This window comes from Oryctolagus cuniculus, chromosome 16 (assembly GCF_051225735.1).
Source record: "Oryctolagus cuniculus isolate XC-2025 breed Fujian yellow rabbit chromosome 16, ASM5122573v1, whole genome shotgun sequence".
NCBI classification, from domain to species: Eukaryota; Metazoa; Chordata; class Mammalia; order Lagomorpha; family Leporidae; genus Oryctolagus; species Oryctolagus cuniculus.
In genome coordinates, this window is record NC_142882.1 from 89,966,361 (window position 1) to 89,980,360 (window position 14,000).

General features: G+C 59.7%; 1 protein-coding gene across 1 annotated transcript in view; it reads right to left on the bottom strand.

Annotated features, from left to right (window-relative positions):
• Nucleotides 1-2,021: 2,021 nt before the first annotated feature.
• The window catches only part of PKD1L1 (polycystin 1 like 1, transient receptor potential channel interacting), a 99,078-nt gene continuing 87,099 nt past the window's right edge, over nucleotides 2,022-14,000 (bottom strand). The window contains exon 49 of the mRNA XM_089315630.1: nucleotides 2,022-4,484. Coding sequence (XP_089171756.1) covers nucleotides 4,387-4,484 — 98 coding nt within the window. The 3' untranslated portion in view covers nucleotides 2,022-4,386. The remainder of the gene's footprint in view (nucleotides 4,485-14,000) is intronic.

Sequence of the window (14,000 nt, forward strand, 5' to 3'; positions counted from 1 at the left end):
GAATATTGCGTAAAACTCACTGGCAAACATAGTTCAGAAATTCTAGATTTCTGTTCTGTTGGGTCACGATTCAGCTATCATCTTTCTCTTTTCAGCTTGATTATATTTCCCAGGAAATGTCTGATTCAAGCTTTCAGATATACCGGAATAAACTGTACGGTATTACTTCACTATTTTTAATTTTATGGTGTCTGAATCCGTCTTTTCGGGTTCTTATCTGCTGCTTCTGTTCATCAGCTCCCTGGAGAGCTGCCTGCTCCGTCGCTCTTTCATAAAACCGTCTTGACTTTGTCGAGCGTCTCCACTATTTCGTGCTTCACTACTTTCTGTGCTCTCTCTTTATCCTCAGAGTCCTACGTTCCTGGTGCTTATTCTATCTTCCTCCAGGTTCCCGAGTTGGACATTAAAATTATTCACTTGAGAGCTCTCCTGGTTTTTAACAAGCGCATGTAGATCCGACATGCCCAGGGAACCTGATCTGCGTTCGGTCCAGGTCATGTCTTCAGACCGGGAGTTATCTCGGTTCCTTTCAGTCTCCACTCACGGGTTGTTGTCAGCGACTTTTTCATTTTTGCTGCACCACCTTGGCTGCCCCGTGGTCGAGAACGAGTCCTGGCGGATGCCACACTGTCCGCCTGCTTCCTCACACTCGCTCTGACCACACGCGTTCTCACCAGGCCTGTTGAAGTTACCAAGAATCTTCAGAGTCCAAAAACACGAGCACGCTCTCCAAATCCAGTGGTCTCCTTCGCAAGTCCTATCAGCACGCAGCGAGCTTCAGATGGACTCAAAACCAGCAGCCCCGCTGACTTCGAAGTTCCGTTTGAATAGCCGTTGCCTATTGCGTTAGTAAGTCAGGCAAAACGAGAATCGTTAATGCAGCGAGACTCGACTCTGAACTTTGCAAAATGCGGGCTTCAGTTTGAAACGCTTGTGTAGGCAGCAGTGCGCACGGTGACCAGCAGAGACGGACGTCACGCACAGAGCAGAGACTCCGTGGAACCGGGCGGCCGCCACTCCTCCCAGGCAGACTCGGTAAAGCCCGCAGCAAACCAGTGAGACGGAGGGCTCAGGGCCACCGCGAGGGGACCGTGGGGAAAACACCGGAGTTGAGCCCTGGCCCCCGGGTGAACTCTGAATGGCGGCTGTGAGTAACAGTCTGATGACAGATTCCCCTGACCTCCATCCCGCTTTCCCACGACTTGTGTGCACGAGGACAAAGAGCCCGTTTCTTGACCTCAGCTGTTGTCACCTGTAAGCGGCGGGTCTGCAAGGACTGGCCGCTGTGTGGGTCAACAGGGCAGGAAGCCCCCAGCGTGGGGCTGGGCTGCTCTCAGGCCCTGGAGCCCACCGGAGAGAGAGCAAATGTGGAGACCGCACACAGACACAAATGCCAGTGCACCTGCTACAAGAAGGAACAAGCCCATCAGAGCGGACGAGCTCTCGGGGCAGCGCGGGGCCGTGGCCGAGTGGGAGGTGCCTGCCGGCGCCAGCGCGTGGAGGCGTGAGACGCGGGTGGAAGGGAGCTCACGGCTCAGTGGGTGAGGGCGGGGCCAGGGCCAGGGAGCGCGGGGTTCACAGCCAGCGTCCCCTCGGCACTGTCGTGTGTGCCGGGACCACGGGCTGCTTCTCTGTGTCCCCCTGACAAAGCACAGCTACGCCAGCTGAGCTGCAGGGATCGCGGTGCCTGGCTGACGCGGACGGCGACCGTATGCGGGCGTTCAACACGCTCGCGGGAGATGGGGTAACACGCTCATTGTGGTGCCGAAAGTCCTGAAACCCACGCGAGGCTTTACAACCTGCGTTTGAGCCTTTTGAAGATCTTCTGATGCAAAGACTTCAAACTTTCTTCCACCAAAACAAACTTTTAATTCTGTTTTCATGGCTTTTTTACAAAGTACTTTTGGATGTTCAGACACACACACACACACACATACACATACACACATACATACAATACACACACATACACACACACAGAGTTTGTATCAATATGAAAAATTTAACATGAAAACAGTGCACTAGAGAAAGTACTTAACAAGTTTATATTAAAATTACCTTAAAATCAAATGAAAGGATAATTAGAACAATTGAAAAACAGAACAAGGTACAAGAACAGGCATATATATATATATATATATAGAGAGAGAGAGAGAGAGAGAGAGGTCGGCAACACATAAAAATGTCGAGCTCCACCAATCACGGCAGAAGGGAGACCTGCCCAGGAGTGGAAGGTGCGTGTGGGGGGGGGGGGCGACCTGGTGGTTAACCCTCGAGTCCTCACTGTCCCAATGATCAGCCCAGATTTTTCATCTCATTTCCCCATGATCAACTTAGGAATGTGTGTCAAAGGAACCTGTCTTGGCGTCTTCCTGACAAAACGCCCATACACCTGTTAGTAATGAAAAAGCCAAGGGAGACAGCCTCCTTTGTCCATGGATGTTTTGCGTACGGATGACTGCTGGGCTGGTAGCAGCCACCTTGTGACCAAGAGGCAGAGCCAGCCCGCAGCAGAGAACAGATGGCATCCTCCGTGAGAGGCAGCACACCCGTCGTTTCCGTGTGGGTCAGGCTCTGTGCGCCACTGTCAAGGCCGTGGACAGCTGTGGGACAGGGCTGCAGGTGTGAGACCACAGGTCCCTCAGCAAGGCCAAGGGAGGACCGGAGAGAAGCTTCTCACCCAGCTCCCAGCCTGGACGGCACCAGGGCATCAGCACGCGGCGTGCACCTGGGGAGGAGGAAGGGCACGGGAAGGCACTCAGTGCCCCTCTGGAGGCCATGGGCTGCGAGGAGGCCAGCAGCCAGGCGCCTGCCCAGAGCCCGGCAATGAGGAGGCAGCGGGGCCGGCAGCTGCCGCCCTGGCTTCAGCAACAGCGGGTTCTCCCTGACGTTCCACCCTGGGGCCACGGAGCTCACGTGGGGCCAGCGAGCAGGTGAGGCCACACAAGCCACGCTCGGAGCCAGGGCTGGACGGGCTTCCAGGGGGAGCGAGGCCGCAGGGCCGCGGGGCAGGCGAGGGGAGGCGAGGGAGAGGAGACTTCGCTGACCACCGTGGAGGGCTGGGCGGGCTTCTGCTTGGTGCCACCTGCAGAGCGGGTGTGGCTCCCCCTGCAGAGGGACAGCGGCTGCCCCTCGGCTGGGACGAGAGTACCTGAAGGCCCACAGTCCTAGGAGACCTAGGAGACACGTTCTGCTACGAGTGACAAAGCGACACCCGTGAAGACGCACCGGCTGCCAGCGTGGGCACAGGGACGAGGCCCACTGAAACACGACGGACTCCGAGATGCGGGGGACTGAGCACGCGTCCCAGGCCTGCCGGAGTCAGTGTCAGCACTGGCCGTGGCCCCGTGTCGTCTCTGACGCTGCCCACAGTGGAGCAGCCACGGCTCACAGCTGGAGACCACAGCGTGCCCCTCGGCTCGCCTTATGGACCAGACCCACCCTGAATGCAAGGCAAGACTTGATTTGGAGAGAGTTTTGTCCCTGGATCGAGACCGATGAGCTAATCAGGTAAGAATGATGCTGAGTTAGCAGGTTGCTCTGTTACTAACCAACGAGGACCCCGTCCTGTAACTGAATGAGTAACTTATGAGGTCTGAAGAATGCCAAACACACAGCCTGTCCTCTGCCCAGCACTGCGAAGGCCGGTGTTTGCCTTTTGGGCTACAGCAGCCAGCAGGGAGCCACGAGGAGGAGGAAGTGGACGCTGCCGCTGGCCGAGGTTCCGCCCGGAAGTCCCCAGGGCGCACGTCCCACCAGCAGCAGCCTGGCGCAGGTGTCCAGCCGTGAGGGCAGCGATGCAGCGATGCAGGTGCCGGCTGACTCACTTCCTCTGTCTGGACGAGGAGGCGCGCACACGCAGATGCGCTGTTTGCGGGAAGTTGTCAGCAGCTCGGCTGCACTGCTGTCGGCACAGGGTGGGGGTGGGGGGGCTCAGGCAGAGTCCAGTGCCCTTGGCTCAGCCCCGTTCTCCCATCCCTCGTCCCCCACCCTGCCTGCAGGGGCTCCCTGGAGAGGCTGGTCCCTGACGCGACACAGCAGGGGCTTCATAGAAAAGGGTTTTATGGAAAAGCGGAGTTGAAAAGTTCAGCTTCTGGTGCCTGTTTCGAAATCCACGCAGTCTTTTCATAATTTGCGTTTTCCATTTTGTACTTTTAAAGAGCCCTCTGCATGTGTGGCGTTCAAGAATGTTTCGCAGGAAAGAAACTTATCTTCTAACTCCATTGTCCAGGAACTTGACGGTGCCCCCTGTGGCACAGAGGCTGGGATTTCGGAGCCCGACCCCAGGGGTCCTCCCGCTGGGTGGTGGTGCAGCAGGAAGTGGGAGCAGGCGGGGCGGGGCCCGGGGAGAAGGCCGGGGTCTGGGCAGGCAGAAGTCCAAGCAATTCAGGATGGGCGGCCGTCGTCCGTGGAACGAGGATTGGAGAACTGGGCTGGAGAAGGGAGGCGGCGAGACGGCTCTTGTGACGGGGTCGTTCTCTCGTCTGCAGAGAAAGCATCAATTTTTACACCAATGCAGTTCCCTTTATTTGTGCTCCGCGTACCACAAAACCTTCAATTCACTTCTGACTCCTGCCTAACTGCAGGTTCGCGTGCGCTCGTGAGAACGGACAGAGCGCCCCGTGCCCTCCTCCTCGATGGAGACAGCCTGGTGATGCCGTTCTGCTTATTAATATTTTCTCAATATCAATAAGCCTTGTGGGCTCTTGTCACATATTCAGAGAAGAATTCTGAATACTGGCTCAAATGGACGAGACAACACGCTAAAATCTATTCAGTGAGAGAAATGCACAGGAGAGTGAGGGCTTTATCTAAGGGAGAAGGAGAAGTCTAGAGGCTAAGTCGGGGCCCAACCAAGCTGAGAGCAGGCCAGGAGCCACGTGCAGCAAGCTGCAGGCAGGAAAGCAGGGAGCGGGCGCCCCAAAGCCTCGGGCAGCGAAGGGTGGGGGGCACCGTGCTCCAGGCCTTTTATCCACTTCCAGAGGGGCGTGGTCACGCAGCCTGACTGGCAGGTGGGCATTCGGGAGGGTCAGGTAGGGGCGTGAGGTCACACAGGGGCGTGGCGAAGGCGTGGTCTCCCAGCTCACAGACCTAATCCATTGTATCCTATCTGCCTGCCTACACCACTGGGAAACACGGGCGACGTCTCCACCAGGGACCAACACCCATGCAGTCAAGGCACGGAGCGTGCTGCCATGAAGATCCTCCCGCGGCCCTCCACCCGCTCCTGGGAACCACACGGCTGCTCCCACCGCCCTGAGCACACTGTGTAATGGGTCGCATGGGGCCTCAGCTCTGGGGGTGGCTCTCTAGACACAGCGTAATTCCCAGGGAACCCCGGGCTGTTGCCCCAAGCAGCAGCCGGCTGCTCCTGTCTGTCACTAAGCAGTGTCCCATAGCGGGAAGCGACCTCCACGTGTTTAAACTCTAGAACGTTCCAGAGTAGCTAACAATGGACACTCGCACTCAGGGCTGTGTGTGAACCGGAGTCGAAGCTCCCCTGGACAAACTGCCCCGGGTGTGACTTCCGGGCCACGTTTGCTTTATAGGAAATGCCCGGAGTGCTTTCTGGAGTGGCCGCAGCGCCTGACATTCCAGCGGCGAGGCGGCTGACGCAGCTCTGCACGCTCTCCGGGCCGCGTTCTTGGCTCGTCCAGTCGTCCCAGGGCAGGCGGCGACACCTCACTGCGGTCCTGGTTTGCAGCTCCCTCGCGGCCAGCGCTATCCGCGCATTTTCGTGTTTATTTGCCATCAGTACAGCCTCTTGGGTGAACCGGGGGTCCAGCCTGAGTGGATGATCTGTGCTCTGTGGCGGAGTCCTGAAGTCCCCTGTGGAATGCGAGGCTTGCAAACCCTTCCTGCAGGCCTCAGTCGGTGGGTGACGCTTGTTTTCCTCCATCGGTTTCTCCCCCCCCTCCCACGTTTTGTGGTTTTGTGCTTTGCACGTAATCCCACGATCCGTTGTGAGTTATTTTCGTAACGAGTATGACCTGTGGGTCACGGGGCTTCTCACTTCTCCGTTCTTGCTCCTGGACATCCAATCACACCAGCAATATCTGTCAGGATTGGACGGGGCACATCTGTGTGACCGTATCTCCGGGATCCTGGCCAGGGCCTGGGTGTCTTGCTCTCCACCCAGCCTGCGTGGCGTTGAGTGCTGGGGCCATCTTCTGTGCACGGCTTCCGGTCCCGCCCAGCCCTCTCCGCCTCAGCACCGAGACCTGCGGGGGTTGCGAGTTGTGTCATCCCAGTTCTGGGAGGGAAGGCTCACTCCCCGCCAGGCGAGGGGTGTTGATCGGTCTCTCAGGGGTCAGCGCACATTCCTGAACTTTTACGATCGAATTTCCCTGCTTCTGCCTGGCAACAGGACGAGGCGCGCACACAGGCAATGGCTCAGGAGAGCGGAGACTGCAAGGAGGGGGCCCTGCAGGCACCGTCTCGGGAAAATCTCAACCCAGGCCTCTTGCAGAGAAAGCTTCCCCAAGTCTCTGCTTTGTCAAGGCCAAGGGCTACTCTGCCGAAATAGTTAACTGTTCCACTGTGTACAGGACCTGTCCCAGTGAGAGAAGCCACGGAGGGGGTCGGCTGGAATGGAGCTCTGCCCACAGCCGGAGAGGTCACACGACGTGGTTCCACTTCACTCCGAAGCCGAGGAGCGTCAGACAGGAGAAACCCCACACGGCCGCAAAGAGCAGCGGCAACCCGGGGTGTGCAGGGACCCCCGCCTGTCTCTTCTACTCAGGGAACGTCTGGGAGGGCACAGGAGAGGGAACGTGGCCTTGGAGCAGGCCAGTCCTCGCACCTGCCCGACTTTTAGTCCTGCGTGAGACTAATGAATTGCCAAGGCTTCCAGCTGTGTGTTGGGGCATACACCCGGGGCAATGCCGGGGGACCGCCGCTTCAGTCTACCCTGGGTGGACACGCCCTTCAGTCTGGCAGGACGGCGGTTCCACCTTCATGAGAAGTGTTGTGCTGGTGACGTGGATGGGGTGTGTCTCACGGGATTCCTACCCGGCCTCACCCCCTGTGAGGAGCGGCTTAGCTGAGGAGGTGGTGATGGGGAGTCCCTGCTTCTGCGACTTAGGAAGGCACCCGGGGACTCACTCACGGCCACGCGGTGATTGGGGGAACAGCCGATTGTATTCCCATTGAAACCTGTCCCTGAACATGGCACAGACTAATGCATCTTTGGCTATTGCCTGGTCTCCTATTTGTGTCGGATCGGGGGCACTGCGTGTCTCCAGTTCTCACCGTCTTCACATCCCCACGGCTGTGTGGACGGCACTGTGTCCCCTCCCCAGAGGAGATGTTGAAGCGCCAATGCCTCTGCCAGCGAACAGGGCCTTGTTCTGCAGACGACACATGCGGATGAGCCAATCCGCCCTCACCGTGTCCGCACCGAAACGGACGGCCTGGAGACACAGACACTCGCACAGGGGGCTGGAGGTGCCTGCCTGGGGGCCTTGGCAGGGGTGTGGCCCCACCAGCACCTGGCCCTGGACTTCACGCTTCGCGTTCCTGTGTGTGGCACTTGGTGACAGCAGCCTGAGCAAACGGACGCGGTGTTTGCCCTGTTGTCTTGGAAATGACCGAGGTCTGTGAATCTCCAGGCTGACAGGGGCTTCTGGAGAAGGAAGCCGCTACGGCGCGCTGGAACCCTTGCGAATTCAGCTTTCTGGGCCCCCACCAAGAGCTAATGGGGTCACGTAAATGAATTACATCTTCAGAGTGACCCAGAAGCCCTGGTTTTTCTCTTTCTGCTCCGGCACATTCTATCCAAACAACAGGGACTGACAGCAGCACAGCGTGACTGGAGCTCTGTGCGCCAGGAGTGGAGGAGTGAGCAGCCGCACGTGTCTTCCCTCGTGCACGCATCACGGGCAGGCCCCGTGCAACCCACGCACGCCGTGGAGGTCCCTTGGAAGGCTGGCCTGCTCAGCGTTTCTGTCTGGGGTCTGAGTTATGGCCGCTTCTGATAGATTCAGGGTCTGTAAATCAGATCCAAACAACCCCTTTCGATTTAGGTACCCTCTCTTGTGGAGTCCATCAAGGGAAGGATCCCAAGACATACTTGGAAATGTGGCAAGTCTTGGAAAAAACAGGGCCATTAAAACTAATTATAGCTCACAGCCGTGACCCCGTTGTTTTGTTATCTTTTTACTTGAGCTTTGCAAAGCTCCCTTTAAAAAGCTTTTCATCTGGAAATCATTTCAAACTTACAAAAAATTACAAACATCACACGAGCGCACTCACGCAGCCCGAGCCAAGTCATCGGCTGCATTTTCTCCATTTGCTGCCTTGTTTGCCTCTTGCTGGCCACAGCTCCACCGTCCAGAGAACACTGGCCGTCCGTAGTCAGCTTACTGAGTGCTGTGCTCTGTGGCTGGCGGTCGGCCGGCCGGGCCGCAGCGATCCTCCTGGGTCGGGTCCAGGAGGCCCGTGTTCTCTCGCATGCTGAATGACGTCTGGGAACCGCGGGTGCTCTCTTCCTGCGCCCACCCCACGTCCACTCTGTGTTGTGTCACTAACGGTCCCCGTTGGCTTCACGTGAAGAAAACACACGGCGGCACGGATCCAAACAGACACGGAAGTTGTCCAGACTTCTGTGCGTGTCTGAGGCCCGAATTTTCCCAGTCTTCATGGTGGAGAGGGTTCACGTTGTAGTCAGCGGTGCTCATCGTCGGGTTCCCGGGCCCTACAGCCGTGCCTGGCCCTGCTGGATGATGACTCTTAACACCCGGCTTTCGCTGCCTGTGTCACCCCATCGGGAGCACACACAACACAGACGCCACCTCGCCCCTGCCCTCAGCAGCCCCGTGGGGGACGTGGCGGGAGTGTGTCCCCCTGAGGTCCTGTGTTGCAAGCTTGGTCCCCCATGTGGTGGACCCTGAAGGGGCAGGGCCCGGGGTGTTCAGCCCCGAGGTGTCCACCTCTGCGCAGGGCCGCTGCAGGCCTGGAGGGGCCGTCTAGTGCGTTAGTGCTCTCGGCAACCGGGGGCTATGAAGCAGCTCCGGCTGTCTCAGCTCGCTCCTGCGTCCGGTCTTTCTGCACGCTCCTGACACTGCGATGGCATCGGCCACGGGGCCCTTGTACCACGCTCTTACACCCCCGCCACTGCAGGCTCCTAAACGCTTTCTGTGGATAAAGAGCTCGGCCTCGGGTATTTTGTTACAGCACAGGGACCGGGCTGAGGCAGAGAGGGCGCCCAGAGGAGGATATGACGCCTTCAACACTCTGAGTTTCCCGTCCACGGCCGCCCAGCCTGGGGGTGAGCGAGAGCCACGCTCCGCAGCCGCCTGCCGTCAGAGCCGGCGGGAACAGTGTGTCCTGCCTCCTGTGGGCTCAGGCTGGGCAGGTGCTTCCTTGAACGGACCCTCCCCCGGGGATGGCGCCACGTGTGTTCAGGTGTCCTGCACCACCCGCTAGAAAGCGCATGGAGTCCCTGATGGGCTGTGCGTCCGCGGAGCCCAGCGGCTGTTCCCCAAACTCCTAGACACGGGGAAGCCGCTCGGCGTACGCCTCCGGCAGGCTGGCTTCTGGGACAGGGGCTCCTGCCTGCCTCCGGGAAAGCCCGGTATTCCCAACCTTCTTCAAGCTGTCCCACACTGGGGCCAAGTGAGCCGTGCCCTCCCGATCGCCCCTGGGTCCCCCACACCATCACCGGCGGCACGCACGGGGCCAAACTGCGCTGAGCCGCACCGGGGCCCCGGCCTTCCCGCACACCCTCGGTGGACAACCGTGTAGACAAAGCTGCCCTCCTCCTCCCCTGGCTCCTGTGGAGCTTGGGGCGGGGGGCACTGGAAAATTGCTTGGGCAGACTCTGAACCCTGAGGCCAGCCGCCCCCTCCTGGACGTTCCTGCTGACTCAGTTGGATTCAGAGAAACCGAGAGGAAAATCCGCGGGAGAACCTCTGCGGCCGTCTCTCTCGAATCTGCCCAGCAGACCTGGCCCCTGCCGGCTCCCGCAGCGCCACGAGCGAGCAAGCAAGCGTGGGGTGGGGAGCGGCCCAGGCTCCGCGAGGGCACGGGCAGGTGCTTTTCCCCAGGGCCAGACCCACCCGGCTGGCGGCCCTTGGCTATGGCTATTGCAGGCTGCAGGCGCCCCAGGCTTCTGGCTTATACAGACGCAGATCTGAACTACTGATGGCTAAGACGCAAAGCGGCTGCCCTGCAGGGAGGGCTTGGCGCACGAAAGGGGGTCTGCTCCATACAGCCCAGTGCCTCAGCCTCGCCCCGACCCCGTGACCACCCCGGCTCTGCCCCGCAGAGGCCGCCGAGGCGGGCTGCAGGGGTCAGAGCTGCAGGCTTGCACACCTGGGAGCCTGGTGATGCACACCTCAGCAGAAAGAGCTGTGCTGCCGTGTGGGCTGGGAAGCCGAACCCTAAGCCGTAGTGTTGTCACCCTGCACCGTGAGTGCACACGGCCCCGTAGCAGTGCGTGTTGTGTACATAAAGCACCACCCGCCCAGAATTCCACGGTCCCGCATGCGTGCCACGGAACAGACGAGCTGTGCTGCCGTGTGGGCTGGGAAGCCGTCCCCTAAGCCGTAGTGTTGTCACCCTGCACCGTGAGTGCACACGGCCCCGTAGCAGTGCGTGTTGTGTACATAAAGCACCACCCGCCCAGAATTCCACAGTCCCGCATGCGTGCCACGGAACAGACGAGCAAGAGCAGAGTGTGGCAGGGCCGGGACGAGGCCCACCCCTCCCCACAGCCCTGGTGGAGGTGCGAGCCCACGGCCTCAGGCAGCGCCCCTGACACAGGCCCACAGACACCACACCGGCTCTTCGCTTGGGATGGATTCTGACTTTTGAAAAATTGCTTCAATCTCTTTTTATTAGGTGTATGCGGCACTTCAAACAGTGCACGGAAAAGGGGACGAAAAGACAGAGTCTGCGTGGAAAATGCAAGCACAGGTTTCTCATAAGACACGTTTCCTGTGACCTGAGAGCCTCATTTGTTTTAAAAATGAGAAATGCACGCTAAAATTTCTCCATGCAAGCCCGGAGATGATAAAACGACAGTTTCCTCTCTTTTGGTGAAGGTTATTAACATATTTTTGTTATTAAAACCTTTCTACTCTTGATTTAAAACGCATGATCAGGAAACATTAATGAGCCGCTGGGTTGCATTTGGTGATGTTTTATTGATTGTTTTGGTCTCAAAATCAGAAAGCCTGGCACACACCTGGGACCCTTCTTGTAGGCCTGGATGTTGCCTAACAGCTTGATGCACTTTGCCACGGGGCACGGGGTTCTGGAGGGAGAGCCCCACAGCCGGGGGTGGGGTTCTGGAGGGAGAGCGCCCCACAGCCGGGGGTGGGGTTCTGGAGGGAGAGCCCCACAGCCCGGGGTGGGGTTCTGGAGGGAGAGCCCCACAGCCCGGGGGTGGGGTTCTGGAGGGAGAGCGCCCCACAGCCCGGGGGTGGGGTTCTGGAGGGAGAGCCCCACAGCCCGGGGGTGGGGTTCTGGAGGGAGAGCCCCCCACAGCCCGGGGTGGGGTTCTGGAGGGAGAGCCCCCCACAGCCCGGGGTGGGGTTCTGGAGGGAGAGCCCCCCACAGCCCGGGGTGGGTTCTGGAGGGAGAGCCCCACAGCCCGGGGGTGGGGTTCTGGAGGGAGAGCCCCCCACAGCCCGGGGGTGGGGTTCTGGAGGGAGAGCCCCCCACAGCCCGGGGTGGGTTCTGGAGGGAGAGCCCCACAGCCCGGGGGTGGGGTTCTGGAGGGAGAGCCCCCCACAGCCCGGGGTGGGTTCTGGAGGGAGAGCCCCCCACAGCCCGGGGGTGGGGTTCTGGAGGGAGAGAGCCCCACAGCCCGGGGGTGGGGTTCTGGAGGGAGAGCCCCACAGCCCAGGGGTGGGGTTCTGGAGGGAGAGCCCCCCACAGCCCGGGGGTGGGGTTCTGGAGGGAGAGCCCCACAGCCCGGGGGTGGGGTTCTGGAGGGAGAGCCCCCCACAGCCCGGGGGTGGGGTTCTGGAGGGAGAGAGCCCCACAGCCCAGGGGTGGGGTTCTGGAGGGAGAGCCCCCCACAGCCCGGGGGTGGGGTTCTGGAGGGAGAGCCCCCCACAGCCCGGGGTGGGTTCTGGAGGGAGAGCCCCCCACAGCCCGGGGGTGGGGTTCTGGAGGGAGAGAGCCCCACAGCCCGGGGGTGGGGTTCTGGAGGGAGAGCCCCACAGCCCGGGGTGGGGTTCTGGAGGGAGAGCCCCACAGCCCGGGGGTGGGGTTCTGGAGGGAGAGCCCCACAGCCCGGGGGTGGGGTTCTGGAGGGAGAGCGCCCCACAGCCCGGGGTGGGGTTCTGGAGGGAGAGCCCCCCACAGCCCGGGGTGGGTTCTGGAGGGAGAGCCCCACAGCCCGGGGGTGGGGTTCTGGAGGGAGAGCCCCCCACAGCCCGGGGTGGGTTCTGGAGGGAGAGCCCCCCACAGCCCGGGGGTGGGGTTCTGGAGGGAGAGCCCCCCACAGCCCGGGGGTGGGGTTCTGGAGGGAGAGCCCCCCACAGCCCGGGGTGGGTTCTGGAGGGAGAGCCCCCCACAGCCCGGGGGTGGGGTTCTGGAGGGAGAGCCCCACAGCCCGGGGTGGGGTTCTGGAGGGAGAGCCCCACAGCCCGGGGTGGGGTTCTGGAGGGAGAGCCCCCCACAGCCCGGGGGTGGGGTTCTGGAGGGAGAGCCCCCCACAGCCCGGGGGTGGGGTTCTGGAGGGAGAGCCCCACAGCCCGGGGTGGGGTTCTGGAGGGAGAGCCCCACAGCCCGGGGGTGGGGTTCTGGAGGGAGAGAGCCCCACAGCCCGGGGGTGGGGTTCTGGAGGGAGAGCGCCCCACAGCCCGGGGTGGGGTTCTGGAGGGAGAGCGCCCCACAGCCCGGGGTGGGGTTCTGGAGGGAGAGCCCCCCACAGCCCGGGGGTGGGGTTCTGCAGGGAGAGCCCCCCACAGCCCGGGGGTGGGGTTCTGGATATTTTTCAGATCTTCTCTCTCTCTCTCTCTCTCTCAAGCCAGCTTCGTGCATAAGAAGCACTGATGGCTGCTTTCTCTTTACCTTTTTCATCACTCATTTACTTTCCTCAAAGGCGCTCTGCTCCCTCGTTGTCTTGCTGTGTTTGTCCTGAACGCGCCTCTCCCCATTTACCTATCTTGGCTAACTCCTGAAAGACTCTCCTCTTGGCACACACACCTTGCTGTGGACTTGGCTAAGCCGCTCCATCCTCACAGCCTCCTTCCTCCCACCGTGCGGAGTGCGTGGTTCTCCCGGCTGGCACACACATGGACCCGGCCGACTTCGCCTGCTGTCGCTCCGTGAGCCACATGACGCTCCTGTGAGCCTGACCGGGCAGCACCTGCGGGTCCCCCGGCACAAGTCTAAATGCACACGCTCGTTCCCTAAAAGGGCAGTAAATGCTGTCGCGTTCCCGTTGTTAAAGGTAGCCATGCCGCCCTGTGACTTCCCTCTGGACGTTTGCTTTCTCATTGTTTCACACGACTGGTCACTCCACTTTTTATAAAACTATAGCTTTACTGTCGTGCATACTTAAAGTGTTTGATAATTAAAACAACAACAATAAAAATTGTGAAGTAGAGAATTTTAAATTGCTTGGAGATGACTTGGTTTTAGGGAAAACATCTGGATGGCAACAGGACTGTCTGTAGTTGTCCGATAACTCACTTCCTTGGAATTTGTCCTGTTCTAACAGATTGGAGTCCATTTCTTTCCTGGCACTGCTCCTTCTTAAATATATGGCTCCATATCTTCACTTCAGGGAAGTGCTTAAATCTTGCTCTCTTTAAATGTCCTTCTCTGCACAGGTTTTCCTGACTTCCCTGGTGGAGGCCAACTCTTCACCCCTCTCTCTGTCTTGGCCATCTTCTTCTTTCTGACCTCCATGTGCATGACTTTTCCCCGCAGTCGATTCTGACTCCTTTTCTTGGCTAAGCGTCGTTTTCCTGAGTTCTCTCAAACCTTCGGCCAAGCCCTCACTCCTTCCCAGGAATCTGCTGTTTTATTTTACTTTTGCT